General features: G+C 43.0%; 2 protein-coding genes across 4 annotated transcripts in view; one reads left to right on the plus strand and one right to left on the minus strand.

The window, feature by feature from the left end:
- cmss1 (cms1 ribosomal small subunit homolog) overlaps positions 1 to 17,128 on the minus strand; it is a 57,707-nt gene that overhangs the window by 22,361 nt on the left and 18,218 nt on the right. The window contains exon 1 of one of the 2 annotated variants that reach the window (XM_042319850.1): positions 12,042 to 12,141. The exons of the other annotated variant lie outside the window; for it this stretch is intronic. Within the exon in view, the coding sequence (XP_042175784.1) occupies positions 12,042 to 12,126 (85 nt within the window). The 5' untranslated portion in view covers positions 12,127 to 12,141. Of the gene's footprint in view, positions 1 to 12,041; positions 12,142 to 17,128 lie in introns of those variants that run through there. 2 annotated transcript variants of the gene reach the window in all.
- LOC112247095 (filamin A-interacting protein 1-like) overlaps positions 1 to 17,128 on the plus strand; it is a 28,706-nt gene that overhangs the window by 8,442 nt on the left and 3,136 nt on the right. The window contains exons 2-4 of one of the 2 annotated variants that reach the window (XM_024415759.2): positions 3,265 to 3,450; positions 4,129 to 4,305; positions 4,509 to 4,687. In XM_024415759.2, the coding sequence (XP_024271527.1) occupies positions 3,292 to 3,450; positions 4,129 to 4,305; positions 4,509 to 4,687 (515 nt within the window). In that variant the 5' untranslated portion in view covers positions 3,265 to 3,291. Of the gene's footprint in view, positions 1 to 3,264; positions 3,451 to 4,128; positions 4,306 to 4,508; positions 4,688 to 14,990; positions 15,382 to 17,128 lie in introns of those variants that run through there. The other variant, XR_002953014.2, reaches the window with a different exon arrangement.

A 17,128-nucleotide genomic window follows, 5' to 3' on the forward strand; every position in this document is an offset into this window, starting at 1 on the left:
AGGAGTTGTTGGGTTCCAGAAATCAAATGTGTTGTTGGGTTCTAGAACTTCTGCTCCAAACAGGTGATCTACTGCACACTGTTCCAATATGTCTGACACGTTTACTAGCTCTCTATAAAAGTAGAAAACTGAGACACCAAGAGAGAAATAAAAAGAGAGAAGTGAAGGACTCTCCTGCTGAGAAAGAGGTAACAGACATTTTCTAACAGATGAGAGGTTAGGGGAAGGTGATGACAGCCGTGTTCCATTTTTAGAGGAGCTGAGCAGAAAACTGACAGAGGGAACCAACTCGTCCATCCTCCCTCGACAGTGACCACAGTAGGGCATAATCTTGACCATGACAGCTACAAGTAGCCACCTACACCCCAAAACTCCTATCCCCCAACGTGTACGCCAGGGCATAATCCTGACCATCTACCAGTATCTACTCGAGGATCGATAACACTCTTCCATTTAACTCTAAGGTTGTCTAAGGTTGTTTACACATTCAGTTTGTTTTTAACTCATGCACCAGCTTGGTAGGACTGAGGTAGCAGAGGTATAACTTATCACAATAAGTCTTACAACCGGGCACGCAGTCACCTACACGTCAGCTTTTATAAAACACTGATTTAAGGAAAGTTGATGTGTGCCATCTTAACCCTGGCACGAGAGGAGCGGGACGGAACCTGAACCTGAACCCAAGCCTCCCATAACAGGTGGTAGTGACAGACTGGACAAGCCAGGCCTTCTCTCAGCCTTTTATTAATGGTTTATTAAAACATGTACTGGACCTTTCCATGGTTAATTAGTTAAATGGTTACATAACAGGGTTCAGAACGTCAGTGAATAAATGTGCATTCATAGACTGAAGTCATGTTTATATTAATCAAGCTTTAAGATGGTATTTAAGATGGCAGGCGAGTGGTGAAAGTGTGTGTGTTTCACCATGTACAATATTAGAGTTATTTAAGGGTTGGGTGCTGAAAGTGTGTGTACACGTGACCATGTTTTAATGATTTTGGATCCCGGGGCAGCCTGTAGAAGGGGAAGACCGGGTCGACGCGGGCAGCTCTCCATGGTCAAGAAAATAAACCAAGGAGCCAATGGGCATGTGGCGTTGCCGTTCTGTCTGCCAGGGGAAAGCCCTCAACTGGGTCCGTGACGAACACAGACACTGGACATGTATTGGGCTGAACTTACACTTAGGCGTTTGTTTCTATTTTCTAATTTCTATTAACATACCCTGTTAAAATATTCAGCTCAAAAACCCCACACACATCTACTGACAATGTAGGCCTGTGTATGTGACGGTTGCTTGTGCAGACCTCAGCCTGGTTTGTGTTTCCTCCTAGATGGTACCTGTTCACTCAGCCCATTCCCTTGATAACAGAGATGGAGTGTGTGTGTAGAGCTGTGACGGTCATGGAATTACAGGTGTCGGTGTTTGGCGTATCTCGTACAACGCTGTGTACTACTCCCTTCACAGAACAGCGCAATCACCCCCCCCCAGTTACCCCCAGGGCCCCACGTTTCACCCCCAGGGGTCACCCCCAGGGCCCCCCCACCCCCTTAGTAGACAGACTAAGTTAGAAAAACAATACCATATAATCAATAGTTACCCCTCCCGCTGTGGGTAAAGTATACCTACAAAAAAATAACATTGATAAAACGTTGTATTACATGTATTTTTTTAATCAATGGTTGTGACAGTTTTTTTCCGTTCTCATGCCGGTCTCCATCCAAAACCGTCAATGCCATGGTTTTCCAATTACCGTCACAGCCCTGTGTGTGTGTGTGTGCGCTGTGTACTGGCATTTGCGGCTGTGAGTCCTAGGTTGGAAGTACTTGCTGTTAGAATGGGACCTCATTAAAGGCTTACTTTATCATTCCTTCCATCCCAGTAAACGAGTAGAGCGAGGGAGGCCAGAGGAAATGAAGGCCAGATATCTCCATCTGTCTTAGTAGTCGATAAGGAGAGGATAACAACTTAGACAGACAGCTCTGACACACACACACACACACAATTGGATTTGTCACGACTTGTTTTTGCTGTACTTTTTTACATTGTAATTATTTGTGTACTTGTTTGACATTTTACTGCATTGTTATGAGCTAGTAACATTGGCATTATGCTGCACCTGCTAGGACATCTGCTAAACTGTATATGCACCAATAAACTTTGATTTGACAAATCACACAGACGCGCGCACACAGACAGACACACACACACACACACAGACACACACACAGACAGACACACACAGACGCGCGCACACAGACACACAGACAGACAAATCACACACAGACGCGCGCACACAGACAGACACACACACACACACAGACGCGCGCACACAGACACACAGACAGACAAATCACACACAGACGCGCGCACACAGACAGACACACACACACACACAGACACACACACACAAAACCCCCTTTAATAATCTGTCTACTTTGGCTTCCTCTTTCAAACGACCTTATTGGACTGTTTTGATGACAGCATCCAGCCGTAGCCTACATTCCTACTCCCCCATTCTTGTGTTGTTAGGACATCAGACTAATCTTTCACTGCAGTGTAACTCTGGAAACTCTTGTCCTGTTTATAGTGTATTTGTGTACGTGCGTTAGCGTGTGTTACCAGGCCTAACTGTGTGCATGCGTGTGTGTTCTGTGTATGAGCTCACCTACTGGCTCGTGATGTGCGTGACCCTTAAATTCTAAACATAGAATGCTTTGGCTGGGTATTAGGATGATTCTCTCAGATCCTTTAATGTTACTCCTTCTAAATGAGTATGTACAGACATACTGTTGGGCCTACTTGATTAAAAGGATATTCTGCGGTTGGACCAGCATTGTTGGCCGTTGTTGTAACCTGTTGAGAACACACACACACACACACACACACACACACACACAGTTCATATGGTCTGTAATTAAGCCCTTGGTCAAGCAGACAGCCAGCCCCCCCAGTCAATTATGTGCTAACAGAGAAACTATAGATGGCCTGAGAAACATAAGCAAGCATGCTTGCCTATCTTTTAAGCCCTGGGCGGCTGGTTATGACTACGTACCTCACTGTTTACATCAGCTGTAATAAAAAGTCATTAAAGCTGTAACTGATACACACAGGCACTAGTTCATTCAAACAAGGCCTACTTGAGTGCACAGCTTCAAATGAAACCTCTGTCCCCGTCACTGCAATAACCTCCCTTTACTCTCTCCCTCTCACACTTCCTCTCCATGTCCCTAAATCTCTCACTACCCCTCTCTCCCTCCCAGGTGCGTCCCCATAGCAACAGCTCTAACATGGCTGCCCGGAACGGCTATGGTTCACAGAACTCCGTGGCCCACCTAGACCCTCTCAAGGGCACTGTCCTGAGGGACAGCATGGGAGGAGAGAGGGGGAAAGACCTGTCCAGGGATGACCTTGTGTTCCTCCTCAGTATAATGGAGGGAGAGCTGCAGGTGAGGACAGACCAGTCCTAGTGTATCTGGACCTAGGTTTATAGAAGTGGAGTTAACCTATTAGCCTGATCCAGTCATGACCACTGCGCTCTGTAAGCTCACCAGATCAGGATGGTCGTACGAGGCTATAGCTCAGACTTGGCCATGTTCAAACCACAATTTGGTCAAATCTGTATAAGTAAAAATGCGAGTCGTACATTGTTTCCACTAGATACAACAGCCGCAAAGTCAAAATTGGCTATGGTGTACAAATTATCTTTTTGGTCTTAATTTAAGGTTAGGGTTAGGAATAAGGTTAGCAGTGTGGTTAATGTTAGGTTTCAAATCCCATTTTAATAAGAGAAAATGTAGAAATAGGCAAGGTTTATGATTTTGTGGCTGTGGTAACCGTCATACATCACGCATTGACATCATCACTGGGACATTTGTTCTAAACTTTGAGCCCAGCTGTACGTGAGCTGTAGAGACAGAATGATTCAGACTCTCTAACAGAGGAGCCTATTGTGACTGTCTAAAACCATGGGTAAAACACTCCTAGACATGCCTCACAGAGCATGACAAACACAGCCTACACCACAGCTGTATAGGACAGATTTTCCCCTTCTGTTGGGAGTCCAATCTCTTCATCTCTTTCATTCTTCATCCCTCCATTTTTATTATATCTATCCATCTCACCAGGCAAGAGATGAGGTGATCACGGTCCTGAAAGCAGAGAAAATGGATCTGGCTCTGCTGGAGGCCCAGTATGGCTTTGTCACCACAGGAGAGGTGCTTCGAGCCCTGCAGAGAGACTCACTCCAGGACCAGGCTTCTGAGGCCCAACAGCAGGATGTCTATGAGAAACCCATGGCTGAGGTAACAGGCTATAAACCCTCTTTCTATTAAAGCCATCAGTCAAACTTAGGAGTGTGTATGCTTTGAGCCATGGGTTTGCAGTAGAGATAGCGAATGATAAACCAACCAACATATTTAACCCATTGCCAGTTTCAAACGACACAATGAGAACCAGTGTTTTAAGTTTAGCCTAGTCTTCATGTCCGTCTCTCGCTCTGAGTTAGCTGGACCGGTTGGTGGAGACGGGGAACCAGAGCTACAGGCGGATGCTGGAGCAGCTGCTGCAGGTGGAGCATTCCCATAGTGGCGCCCTCTGCAGGCTGGAGGAGCAGGACCAGCAGCACTGCACCTTCATGCAGCGCAGCGACGACCTCACCTGCCTACTGGAGCAGGACCGTGAGAGGTCAGTGACACTGAGCGACCGCTCACTAGCTAGCACATTTTAGCAATATTAAGTCAAAACACCTCAAAACAAAACATGGTATCAAGAGCAAGTTCAAACGAGCCACTTAGGATTCCCCACATGGTATATTGTCATTTGTTGCTAGCCATCTGGCCATCCAGAGTCACTACACACAGCCTTCTGACCCTTTGAAGTGCATGCATCGTTTTCCTGACGTTGTCGTCAGCTAACCAGTCTATAATTTCTCTACTTGATCTCTTCGAAGAGCTCATTCTAGGCATAGGACAGGCAAGAGGACAGGGGTTGTGTTAATGCAGAATGCCTTTTTCACACATAAAAAATATCTTGCTGCGTTTTGTAAACACAGCTCTAAAATGCTTCTTAATGTAATTTCTGCTCGGCATCTAACTAATTTTGTGCTTGTCGCACTTCTCTGCTCACATAAAAACTTAATGATTGGTTATTCTACCAACAGACATCGCTCTGACTGAGCTGTACACTTTTCTCTGGTAAAATGCAAGATTAACTTCAAGCTAAACATTAGGAAGAATGTAACCTGCTACATTTCCTATGATAAACATTATAAATATGATGACCATGCATAGTTTTCAGAAAAAATAAGTTGTTTTTTCGTTCAGCTTGTTCACTTGTGGCTGCTAGCCAAATCGTGTTGCACTTCTATGATCATCTGATGAAAATTAAGCTTTGTCTTCCTGATGTGTTGCACTAATGTATTTTCTGTGAATGAAAACTAGTTGCATGCCCCTGATCACTCTATTGAATACAAAAAACTTTCAATATAAATATAGGTGAAACTGTCTAAATGCAGATTTGCGCTTTGAAAATGCAGTTTTCTGAACTATAACTTGACCCCTGAGGTATAAAGGGCTTCTCTCTCTCTCCCTCATATGCAGGTGTACTGAGAACATTCTAAAAGAGTGAGATCACACACTCTTCTTTATTTATTTTTAAACGTTACCCCCTTTTCTCCCCAATTTCGTGGTATCCAATTGTTTTTAGTAATATCTTGTCTCATCACTACAACTCCCGTACGGGCTCGGGAGAGAAAAAGGTCGAAAGCCATGCATCCTCCGAAACACAACCCAACCAAGCCGCACTGCTTCTTAACACAGCGTGCATCCAACCCGGAAGCCAGCCGCACCAATGTTTTGGAGGAAGCACTGTGCAACTGGCAACCTGGTTAGTGTGCACTGCGCCCGGACCACCACAGGAGACGCTAGTGCGCGATGAGACAAGGATATCCCTCCCTAACCTGGACGACGCTAGGCCAATTGTGCGTCGCCCAATGGACCCCACGGTCGCGGCCGGCTGCGACAGAGCCTGGGTTCGAACCTAGAGTCTCTCGTGGAACAGCTAGCACTGCGATGTGGTTCCCTAGACCACTGCGCCACCCGAGAGGCCCCACACAGGCACTTCTAAGCCTCACAATGCTTAAATGCAATCTGTCATGTTTATCTTTGATATTAGACACTCCTTCAATCAGACCATCTTTACTGCATTACTTATCCTCTCGGCTTCTCTCCCTTTCTAAAAATAAACAGGCTACTCCCTGGAGCTTGACAGAGAGAAGGTTGGACATCGGGTCTGTGGCACTCTCAAACTTTACAGCAAGAGACAAATGTCTACACCTTGACAAGAGACTACGCATGGTTGTTAGTGCTGGAGGTGGAAAAGTAAATACTGGAAGTAGGAGATGACACTGAGCAGGGAACGTATCTCAAATTTAATCTTCCCTTCATCTCTCTTGCTCTCTTTAATCATCACTCAATCCCATCTTCTGCGTAATTAACACACTGATCTTAAGTCTCTCCCTCTCATAATATTCAGTGCCTCAGTGAGGAATGTCTCCCACTCATCTCCTCTTAAATCTCTCTTCCTCATTCTCTCAATTCATCCACTCGGGGGTTCAAAGACATCCACTTAATATCAGTCCCCCCTTCCCCCCCTCTTTCTCCATCCTCTGGAAAATGAAAGATGAAGGATGATGTAATCTCAGCGCGTTATAGCATGATCTAGTGTTGGGCGGGATCCAGATGTTCATACCGTTTCTGTACCATACCGGGGTATCCTGAGGCCCCCCCACCGGTAGTTTCTGTACCATACCGGGGTATCCTGAGGCCCCCCGCCCCGGTAGTTTCTGTACCATATCAAGGTAATCTGAGCCCCCGGTAGTTTCTGTACCATATCAAGGTAATCTGAGCCCCCGGTAGTTTCTGTACCATACCAGGGTATCCTGAGGCCCCCCCCGGTAGTTTCTGAACCATACCGGGGTATCCTGAGGGCCCCCCGGTAGTTTCTGTACCTAAGGACTAAGGACTAAGAGCACATCCTGTTTAGCCGTCTTAATACCGTAACTTACTTAGGCCTATATTTCAAAATATGAGTCACCCATGCTTTGAAATGCAATAAAGCATTTTAGTTTTAAAATGAAACGATCCTTGAACAATTAGCCTAAATAATAAACATTCCCAAATAAAACTTTTTTTGTTTGTTAGAACACCCACTTTAGTGTTGTTTACATTGTTCCAAACAGTCAGAATTGTGTTTTTATATTGTAATTTAACAGCACCTATTATGTAGTGTTTCCTCCTAAAACCATCCTCCTTTTTCTGGATCTCCAGTAGTTTCCACAACTAAGTAAAAATGTCTTCCACACATCAGACTTCCCCTTTCCTTCCTGAGCAACCAGTTTTTTTCACATCCTTCATAGCTATTATGCTGTCACATATTATGGTGTTGGAGTTTGTTTATAACCAATTTATTGATGTGATTATGATATGCTATAGGTCAGGCCCTATTGGCCACGGGCATGTGATGCATACAGAGAAAAAAACACAAGAAACTAGAAATGGTTGTAATCATGTTGCAGCTTCAGCAACACAGACTGTGGCCACAAACACTGCTGATGTGCTGTGGTCCCTGGTTGCTGCAGGAGGGAGGACAGAGAGACAATCACACAAACACTGCTGCTGTGCTGTGGTCCCTGGTCGCTGCAGGAGGGAGGACAGAGAGACAATCACACAAACACTGCTGCTGTGCTGTGGTCCCTGGTCACTGCAGCAGGGAGGACAGAGAGACAACATGTGCCAGTCACACAGGCACCCGCTGTCCTTTTTTAAAGAAAATATTTGATTTCTTTTTTTACACTACACAGCAAGTCCAAGCCCGGCCCAAATCAATTCCCTCCGGGCTACCTCGAGTAAATTGTATGTCTTCATTATTTCAAACAGTGTGCTTAAAGTATCAGACAAGCTCAGTGCATATAGTTGATTTTATTAAAACACGGTGTGTTTAAATATGGAAAAATACACATTTAAAAATGTCAACCAAGCGATTGGTCGAAAGGACAGGGGTGGGGGGCATAGCACAGGAATACCTGAAGCCCACACAAGGGCCGATATTTCACTTTATTTTATAAATAAAAACTATTTAGGCAACAGGGATATTGATCCAGGAGGGGATTGAATGTCTCTATTCTGGGTACCAGTCTTTTTGGCTAACAGTACATTCCTTGCCACTCCATTTCATTGCCTAAGTGACTGGTCTTTTGGCAAATCTGAGGATTTATGGAGGAATTGGTTGTTGGAAATAACATCAACATAAAGTAAAAAATAAACCTTTAGCTGTTAGCTAGGATAGTATTTTGATGCTTAAAATCAAAGCAAAGAGGTTTTGTGGTTGGAATTGCAGTATGTATTTAGTTTGAGAATTAAGGCATGAGCTAGCTGGTTTCATCTGGACAAACAAAACAATTGCTTAGCAACCGGATACCAGCATGTTCTGTGGAGAAAAAACAAAAAGTGATATAGTTCCAAATATTTGGAAAATCGTTGTGATTGGAGGATAGCTGTGAGGGTCATTGAATCAGGATCAACTGTTAGTTAAAGAGACTGGTCCTCAGGCTAGAATGTCTCTTTTGTAACCAAGATGCTTGATCTTAACCTTGACATCTAGCCACTTAGCTAACAAGTTTGCTAACCAAATGCTGGAGCTTTAAACTGGATAGAATATATTTGGCACATCTTAGATTTCTTATAGTTATACTTAAAATTGACAGCATTTTAGGGACATGAAATCTTATCAAAATCTGTTCATATACACCCCCAGAAAGAATAGGACTAATTTCTTACATTTGAGCGGCATGCACTTAGATGTGGTCATTTTCACACTTTCATGAACTGTTTGGAAATTATGTAAAGTAAGGCAAGTGAAAATTCTATATCAGTATAGAGTGGGAAAGGGGCCATGGGTTTGGACAATTGATATGCCCTGCAGTAAATGAATTGTGTCAGTCTTGTCCAGCACCAGACTCTACACAGACCGTTACACCATAGCCAATCAGAGCTACAGTAGGGCTATATGCAAATAAGCCATTGGGCACACGGGCCTGTCATCATTCACTCTGAACTGGACTGTGTGTTTACAGAGACTAGGGCCTGTCATCATTCACTCTGAACTGGACTGTGTGTTAGACAGTAGGGTCTGTCACACACAGATATTCAGCGCACACACACGTGCATTCTACAGGACTCGATCACACCCCAAACGTCCCCAACTCTTTCATGATCTCAAACGCCCGTACCCAAATTGATGATAGTTATTGATCAGATGATGATCTTCTCATCAAAGCATGGCATCATCACCTAACAACCGATGGGCACTCCAAGTCCCCAAGGCAGAGGGAAAGATGAGTGAGTGAGAAAGGATTTCCCCCTCTTAAATCCGTGCTGGGTTAGACACCAAACAAAATGTTTTGCTTGCTCGTCCCGAGAGACTGGACACTGTAAACTTGGCCGAGTCGTCATGGAAACAGCCAGCTGTTCTGTCCGTCCAACAGGCTTATGCATCCATCAGCCCAGCCAGTAATATGTAAGGGATGTGGGGATCTCTCACTGCAAACTCACGCTGTCGGTCTAAACTGCTTGGTTCATTCAGATTACTACTAGTATGGTCTAAGATATTGGTTAATGACTTGATACAGGCAAAAACATGTGCATCCATAGTCTGAACTGCTGGGCTCATTCAGTTGCCTTGCGTAGTGGACTCTGAGGACAGGCTCTGGACTGTACCAAGCTCAAAATACACGGTCCTAAACCACACAATAGTTTAGTCACAAAAACAGAGCAGTTCTAAATCACAAGTAAACACCCTGTGGAGAGGTTTGGCATGAAATGACTCGATGGAGAGTTGGATCTAATTAGGAAGAGAGCAGATTAGAGGCATTTGGGACTACAGGGAGCCCTTGACAGGCACAACACTGATGAAGTAAAACCCCAGATACACACCCACTGCTGACTAAGGACTACTACCACTGGCAGGGACAAAATACACGTACATATAGATAATTACAAACAGATACTGCATTGTACAAACATCTATCGGTTTCATAAAAGCCACAAGTGTTGTTTAAAAACCATTCTGTCCAATCGCCTGAGTTCTAGTATTATGTTAAGTAGAGTGGAAAACACGCAGCTACGACAGTGTACGATAACTAGTGAACAGCAGTTCACTGTGCATATCTGTTCAGCCTTCTAAATGACCCTGGAAAGGGATCAAGTGCTGGCCAACTGGTGAACTCATCAACCGTGGTTCAAAACAATTCTCTAAATGTCTAGAAATTCTACCTCTCAAACAGTGGAAAGAAGGCGAGAGATCTACAAAGTATTCGAAAACAAATCCAATTTTGATAAACTCCCATATCTACTGGGTAAAATACCATAGTGTGCCATCACAGCAGCAAGATTTGTGACCCGTTGCCACAAGAAAAGGTCAACCAGTGAAGAACAAACTCCATTGTAAATACATGTTTACTTATTTTCCATTTTGTACTTTAACTATTTGCACATCGTTACAACACTGTATATAGACATAATGACATTTGAAATGTCTTTATTCTTCTGGAACTTCTGAGTGTAATGTTTACTGTTCATTTGTATTGTTTATTTCACTTGTGTTTATTATTTACTTAACTAGCTTTGGCAATGTTAGCATATGTTTCCCATGCCAATAAAGCCCTTGAATTGAGAGAGAAGGCGAGAGACCAAGAGAGAGACAAAGAAGAGGGAGAGAGAAAGACAGAAAGAGTGACCAAGAGAAAGAAGAGAGAGACAGAAAGAGAGAAACAACATGACAAAATGTAAAAAAATATAAAAACAATGAGTGTCATTTATCCAAATTTGAAACCCTTATTCAAGGTTTCAAAGACCTCTCTGATGAGAGTAGGCTACCCGTCCTGTTGGGGGAGGACACAGAGAGCTGTGAGTTGGCAGCACACTACATTGCTGCCTGCCATAAGTTGAGGGACAGTGTCTGACAGACCAATCAACCTGCACATGTCCTCCTATGCTTATTGTTAAATGTATGGTTATTTTGACCCTTGGTTATTGTTACTGTTGTCCCGTTGACAATTTTGATTCTTATTATTTTCATATTGTAAATATCCAAAGTAAGCTTTGGCAATATGTTCATTGTTACGTCATGCCAATAAAGTAAATTGAATTGAGAGCGAGAGCTCTTCTCATAACAGGCCTATTACGAGGAAGCCATGTTTGAGGGCTTTCCTGGAAATGCCTTTGAGGGCTCCAATCATCCGTGTAATTGTGGACAGGCAATGACGCAGCCAGACCCTCCTTGAAGGGAAACAGGACCCCATTAAACCCTGTGCTTAGAGTTAGTGGTCCTCTGAATACTTTCAAAAATACTTCCTGCCTTCCCTCTTCCTCCCTTCCTAGGATTTATATATGTCTCGATCGGCAAGGCTTCAATTACAAAGGCTTCTCCTATCCAGTGATGTCAGGGCGTGTAGGCTACTTCAAGGAAGGAACATCTTCCTGAAGTATTTACAGGGCTGTGGATTGAATGAGGAGCACTGTCTGATCCGCACCTAATTCCTTCCGTTTCCAAATAATTGATTATGCAGTACTCTTTAGGTAGGAACCGGAGTGTTTCCCTGACCATGGGGCCTGAACAGGTAAAACGCCTAGGCTAATGGTCCAGGCAAAGTTTTACAGCAACAGGTTATAGAAATAAAATGTAAAAAGCTCTGTCCCCAAATAACACACTTAGGAAGCAACAGTAGTAACACAACATCCAGTAGTTCCTACCGTCAGACTAAACTACAACCTGAAAGAATCATGGCTATTACAGCGTTGTAGCATACTGGAATTGGAGCCACATGCTGCTAATCAGATTGGTCCACGTTTAATAGATGTCACATGAGCGACTTCCTCGTGTGTGATGTGATGTGATGTGTGTGTGTGTGTGTGTGTGTGTGGGGGGTCAATGGCCAGAGTTTTAGTTCTATGTTGACAAATTCGCAAACATACACACTCACCAACAGTCCCTTCTATAAATAGTGACATCTCCAGGGAACTGGGGGCCTTCAGGCGGTTTTGGAAATGCTTGTGTGGTGACGGCATGTCACGGGGGACATATTTCACCCCCCTGTAAAAACAAAAGGGAAAAACATCAATTTCCTCTTCAGAGTAGATTGAGTGTTTAGCCACAAAGCTGTGTTCCTCTAGAGCAACAGATCCCATGAGGAACAGAGAGCGCTCCTAATGCATCTTTCTGTGAGTGAATAAGGGGGAGATATCAGTATATGTATGTGTCAGTATATGTAAGTGTGTGTTTGAGTGCGTGTCTCGGTATACAGAGTGTACAAAATACCTGCTCTATCCATGACAAGGGTCGACCAGGTGAATCCAGGTGAAAGCTATGATCCTTTATTGTTAAATCCACTTCGAATCAGTGAACATGGAGAAGACCATTTAAAAAATGATTTTTAAACCTTGAGAAATGGATTGTTCATGTGTGCCATTCAGAGGGTGAATGGGCAAGACAAAAAAAATACTTAAGTGCGTTTGAAAAGGGTATGGTAATAGGTGCCAGGAGCACCAGTTGGATTGTGTCAAGAACTGCAACGCTGCTGGGTATTACATGCTCAACAGTTTCCCATGTGTATCAAGAATGGTCCACCACTCAAAGGATATCCTGCCAACTTGACAACTGTGAAAAGGATTGGAGTCAACATGGGTCAGTATCCCTGTGGAATGCTTTTGACACCTTGTAGTCCATGCACTGACGAAGGTGTTCCTAATGTTTTGTACACTCAGTGTATGTAAGAGTATGTGTTTTTGAGAACATGTAACCACATGTACAGTACCAGTCAAAAGTTTGGACACACTTATTCAAGGGTTTTCTTTATTTTTTTTAAAACTTCCTACATTATAGAATAATAGTGAAGACATCAAAACAATGAAATAACACATATGGAATCGTGTAATAACCCAAAAAATAGTTAAATCAAAATATATTTTATATGAAGTTCTTCAAAGTAGCCACCCCTTGCCTTGATGACAGCTTTGCAAACTTGGCATTCTCTCAACCAGCTTCATAAAGTAGTCACTTGGAATGCATTTCAATTAACAGGTGTGCATTCATAAAAGTTAATTTGCATTTGTTAAAAGTTCATTTGTATTTGAGCCAATCAGTTTTGTTGTGACATGGTAGGGGTTGTATACAGAAGATAGCCCTATTCGATAAAAGACCAAGTCCGTATTATGGCAAGAACAGCTCAAATAAGCAAAGAGAAACGACAGTCCATCATTACTTTAAGACACGAAGGAACATTTCAAGAACTTTGAAAGTTTCTTCAAGTGCAGTTGCAAAAACCATCAAGTGCCATGATGAAACTGGCTCTCATGAGGACCGACACAGGAAAAGGAAGTTACCTCTGCTGCAGAGGATAAGTTCATTAGAGTTACCAGCCTCACAAATTGCAGCCCAAATAAATGCTTCAGACTTCAAGTAACAGACATCTCAACCTCAAGTGTTGAGGAGACTGCGTGAATTTTTAATTTTTTTAAATTTTACCTTTATTTAACTAGGCAATTCAGTTAAGAACAAATTATTATTTTCTAGGAACAGTGGGGTAACTGCCTGTTCGGGGGCAGAACGACAGATTTGTACCTTGTCAGCTCGGGGATTTGAACTTGCAACCTTTTGGTTACTAGTCCAATGCTCTAACCACTAGTGGTTAGGCAGGGTTAGGCAGACCATTCATGGTTGAATTCATGGTTGAAAGAAACCACTACTAAAGGACACCAATAAGAAGAAGAGACTTGCTTGGGCCAAAAAAAAAATGAGCAACGGACATTAGATCAGTGGAAATCTGTCCTTTGGTCTGGCTAGTCCAAATGTGAGATTTTTGGTTCCAACTGCTGTGTCTTTGTGAGACGCAGAGTAGGTGAACGGATGATCTCTGCATGTATGGTTCTCACTGTGAAGCATTGAGGAGGAGGTGTGATGGTGCTTTACTGGTGACACTGTCTATGATTTATTTAGAATTCAAGACACACTTAACCAGCATGGCTACCACAGCATTCTGCAGCGATACGCCATCTCACCTGGTTTGCGTTTAGTGGGACTATCATTTGTTTTCAACAGGACAATGACCCAACACACCTCCAGGCTGTGTAAGGGGTATTTTACCAATAAGAAGAGTGATGGAGTGCTGCATCAGATGACCTGGCCTCCAGAATCACCCGACTTCAACCCAATTGAGATGGTTTGGGATGAGTTGGACTGTAGAGTGAAGGAAAAGCAGCCAACAAGTGCTCAGCATATGTAGGAACTTCTTCAAGACTGTTGGAAAAGCATTCCAGGTGAAGCTGGTTGAGAGAATTCCAAGAGTGTGCAAAGCTGTCATCAAGACAAAGGGTGGCTACTTGAAGAATCTCAAATATATTTTGATTTGGTTAACACTTCTTTGGTTACTACATAATTCCATGTGTTATTTCTTTGTTTTAATGTCTTCGCTATTATTCTACAATGTCAAAAATGGTAAAAATAAAGAAAAACCCTTGAATGAGTAGGTGTCCAAACTTTTGACTGGTACTGTGTGTGGTGTGCACAGTGTATTTTTTTGTACACGTGCGCGTTGTTCCTCGGCCAGGGTTCCTGAGGAGAAAGCATTTCTGTACACCTATAGAACACCTTTTTTGGATTAGAGCTGCCATAGGCCTCACAATGCATCTGTCCCATATATTAGAAAGAGAGGGTGATGGAGAGAAAGAGACCATACCTATACACACACACACACACACACACGTGATTGCAGACCTATGATGATGTCATTCCTCAGTCAGGTTATCAGGCTCGGCGGCTAGCACAAACGTGTAGCTCCACACACACAGCACTGTCCTTACTGTACGCTACACTAATGTGAGCGTTGCCAAGTAAGAACTTGTTAGAACTGAGATGGAGTGTGAGGTCCCTCTTCTATCATTCATTCTCTCTCGGAGTACACTCTCTTCCTCGGTCCTTCCCTTCAGCCTCTGGCATGGCTGCAACATGACCTCATCTGGAATGGGCTGATATCCAACACACAAATATATATGTTTGAATACAGAGATAAAAAAGTAACAAACACACATCTTTCAAAATGCATTCACAGACTCACACACACACACACACAGGCTGTCAGAGCCCCTTATAAGGTCTTGTTGATGATGTAATGTGCTGTAGGGCTGTGCTGTCTGGCTGGGAGTGTGTTGAGAACACATCTCATAATGTTAGTTTTCTGCCTGGAATGCCCACATTGCGAGTAACGCCGGGAAGGAGAGGTGTGTGAGCTGAGGGAACAGGAATTGATCCGAGACGTTACAGATAAGGTAGGAATGAACCCAGATGAACTAAGGAAAATGCTACAGAATAGTCCCTTTAGTGTGTATGAGTGTGTGAAATGGTTTAGCCTACTTTTAGGATCCGCAAATTCCTCCTAAAATTGCAAGTAATTATTTAGCTATCCAGTGATGGATTTCGATCTGCTCTTATTAAGCCTACACATAGCCTAGATTTATGACACAAAATAATGGTAACATGCTAAATTAGGCTTAAAGTATTTGTCAAACACTCAAATTAAATTGCACCCATACATTTGACTTATCAGACAAGTCTAGGAAAAAAGACAACCAGTCTAGAGAAAAGGTAGCCTATAACAGGAATACAGCTGCTAAATCATGATCACATATTCCTCTTCATTGATATTACTAGAAATGATAGGCTACATTAGCCTACATATTCACACACAGACACACAAAATGTTGAGTATGGTTACTATCACTAATCACATTTACCGGTAGAGCGATGAGCTAATCCCAAACTCAGTTCACATTTCCCACAGCGCTCCTGGCATGGATTTTACAGCATTCCGAACCATGTTGGTGATAAATCATTTGGGAATTTTCAGTGAGAAGATGTGCCAAGTTGAAACGTATTAAGTTAAATAGCACTAATAGAGAACAGCATTCAGTTTTTCCATGAAGGAATCCTGTAAAAGTTCAAAATGAAGGGTAAACTTTGTGACCAGTTTGTCTAGCTACTGTAGAATTAGGCTGTGTTTTGGGCCTGTGTGTGTGTAAGAAAATCCCCATTGAGTACTGACAGTTATCAAGCTCATTAGCATTTCTGTACTGTCGTAAAACTTATGACATGCCAAGAAAATGCTCATAAAAACAACCCCAAATATTTAGAGAAAATAAACTACTAAATTGCATTGCAAATTAATCAAACATAATACATCAATGCAAGACCTCACAGAAAACGTCAGAACTCCTCAATGATGTAACTCCGCACGCTAGCCCTATAGAAACACTATAGGCATCCGTAACCACAAGACAAAAAATGAATATGAAATTAATGTTTTAAAAAAATGTCAACTTACATCAGCTTTGTGCATGCTAATGTCAGTGTGTGTGTCTGTGCATGTATGTGTAAAGTGTGTGTATTTATGTGTAACATGTTTATGCCGATGTGTATGGTGAAACCTGGAGGACTTTGTAAATGTAGCCAGTCTGTAATTGCCTGTGGAACAAGGGAGAATTCCTATCAGAGTAGGTACACACACGGGCAGGACAAGATAGACAGTAGAGAGGGTACTAAGGGGTAGAGGAACCCCTTAATTAATCAACAGCTCCCTGACCAAGCACCATCTGTGACACCAGTCAAAACATCCTTGTAAACACAGGGCCGTGGAGGCCGGAGGAAAATTAGATGGATAACACGCATTTGTCCATTCTAGGAACAGAGTTTGATCCTAGAGAGAGCACGGAGGGCCAGGGAACAGGGAGGAAATTATGTCTCCGTCAAGGACATGGTACATTTCCTGTCTGAACGTTAGCTCACCAGCTCAGTAGTGTACTGTAGTAGACAGAGGGAAAAGAGAGTGGGAGGACTTCCACATTGGAAAACATTGCATTCAGAGACAAATGCAGGCAGCCATTGTCTTAATTGAATGTAAAGGCTCGTAAACCTTGAACAGAAGTCTAGTTGTAGACGTTTAAATATGTTAGCCTACATCACTAAGTTAAACCACACCTTTCGATATAAACTACATTTTGTTTGTCTCCCTCTTCTACA

The sequence above is a fragment of the Oncorhynchus tshawytscha genome, linkage group LG03 (assembly GCF_018296145.1).
Source record: "Oncorhynchus tshawytscha isolate Ot180627B linkage group LG03, Otsh_v2.0, whole genome shotgun sequence".
NCBI lineage: Eukaryota > Metazoa > Chordata > Actinopteri > Salmoniformes > Salmonidae > Oncorhynchus > Oncorhynchus tshawytscha.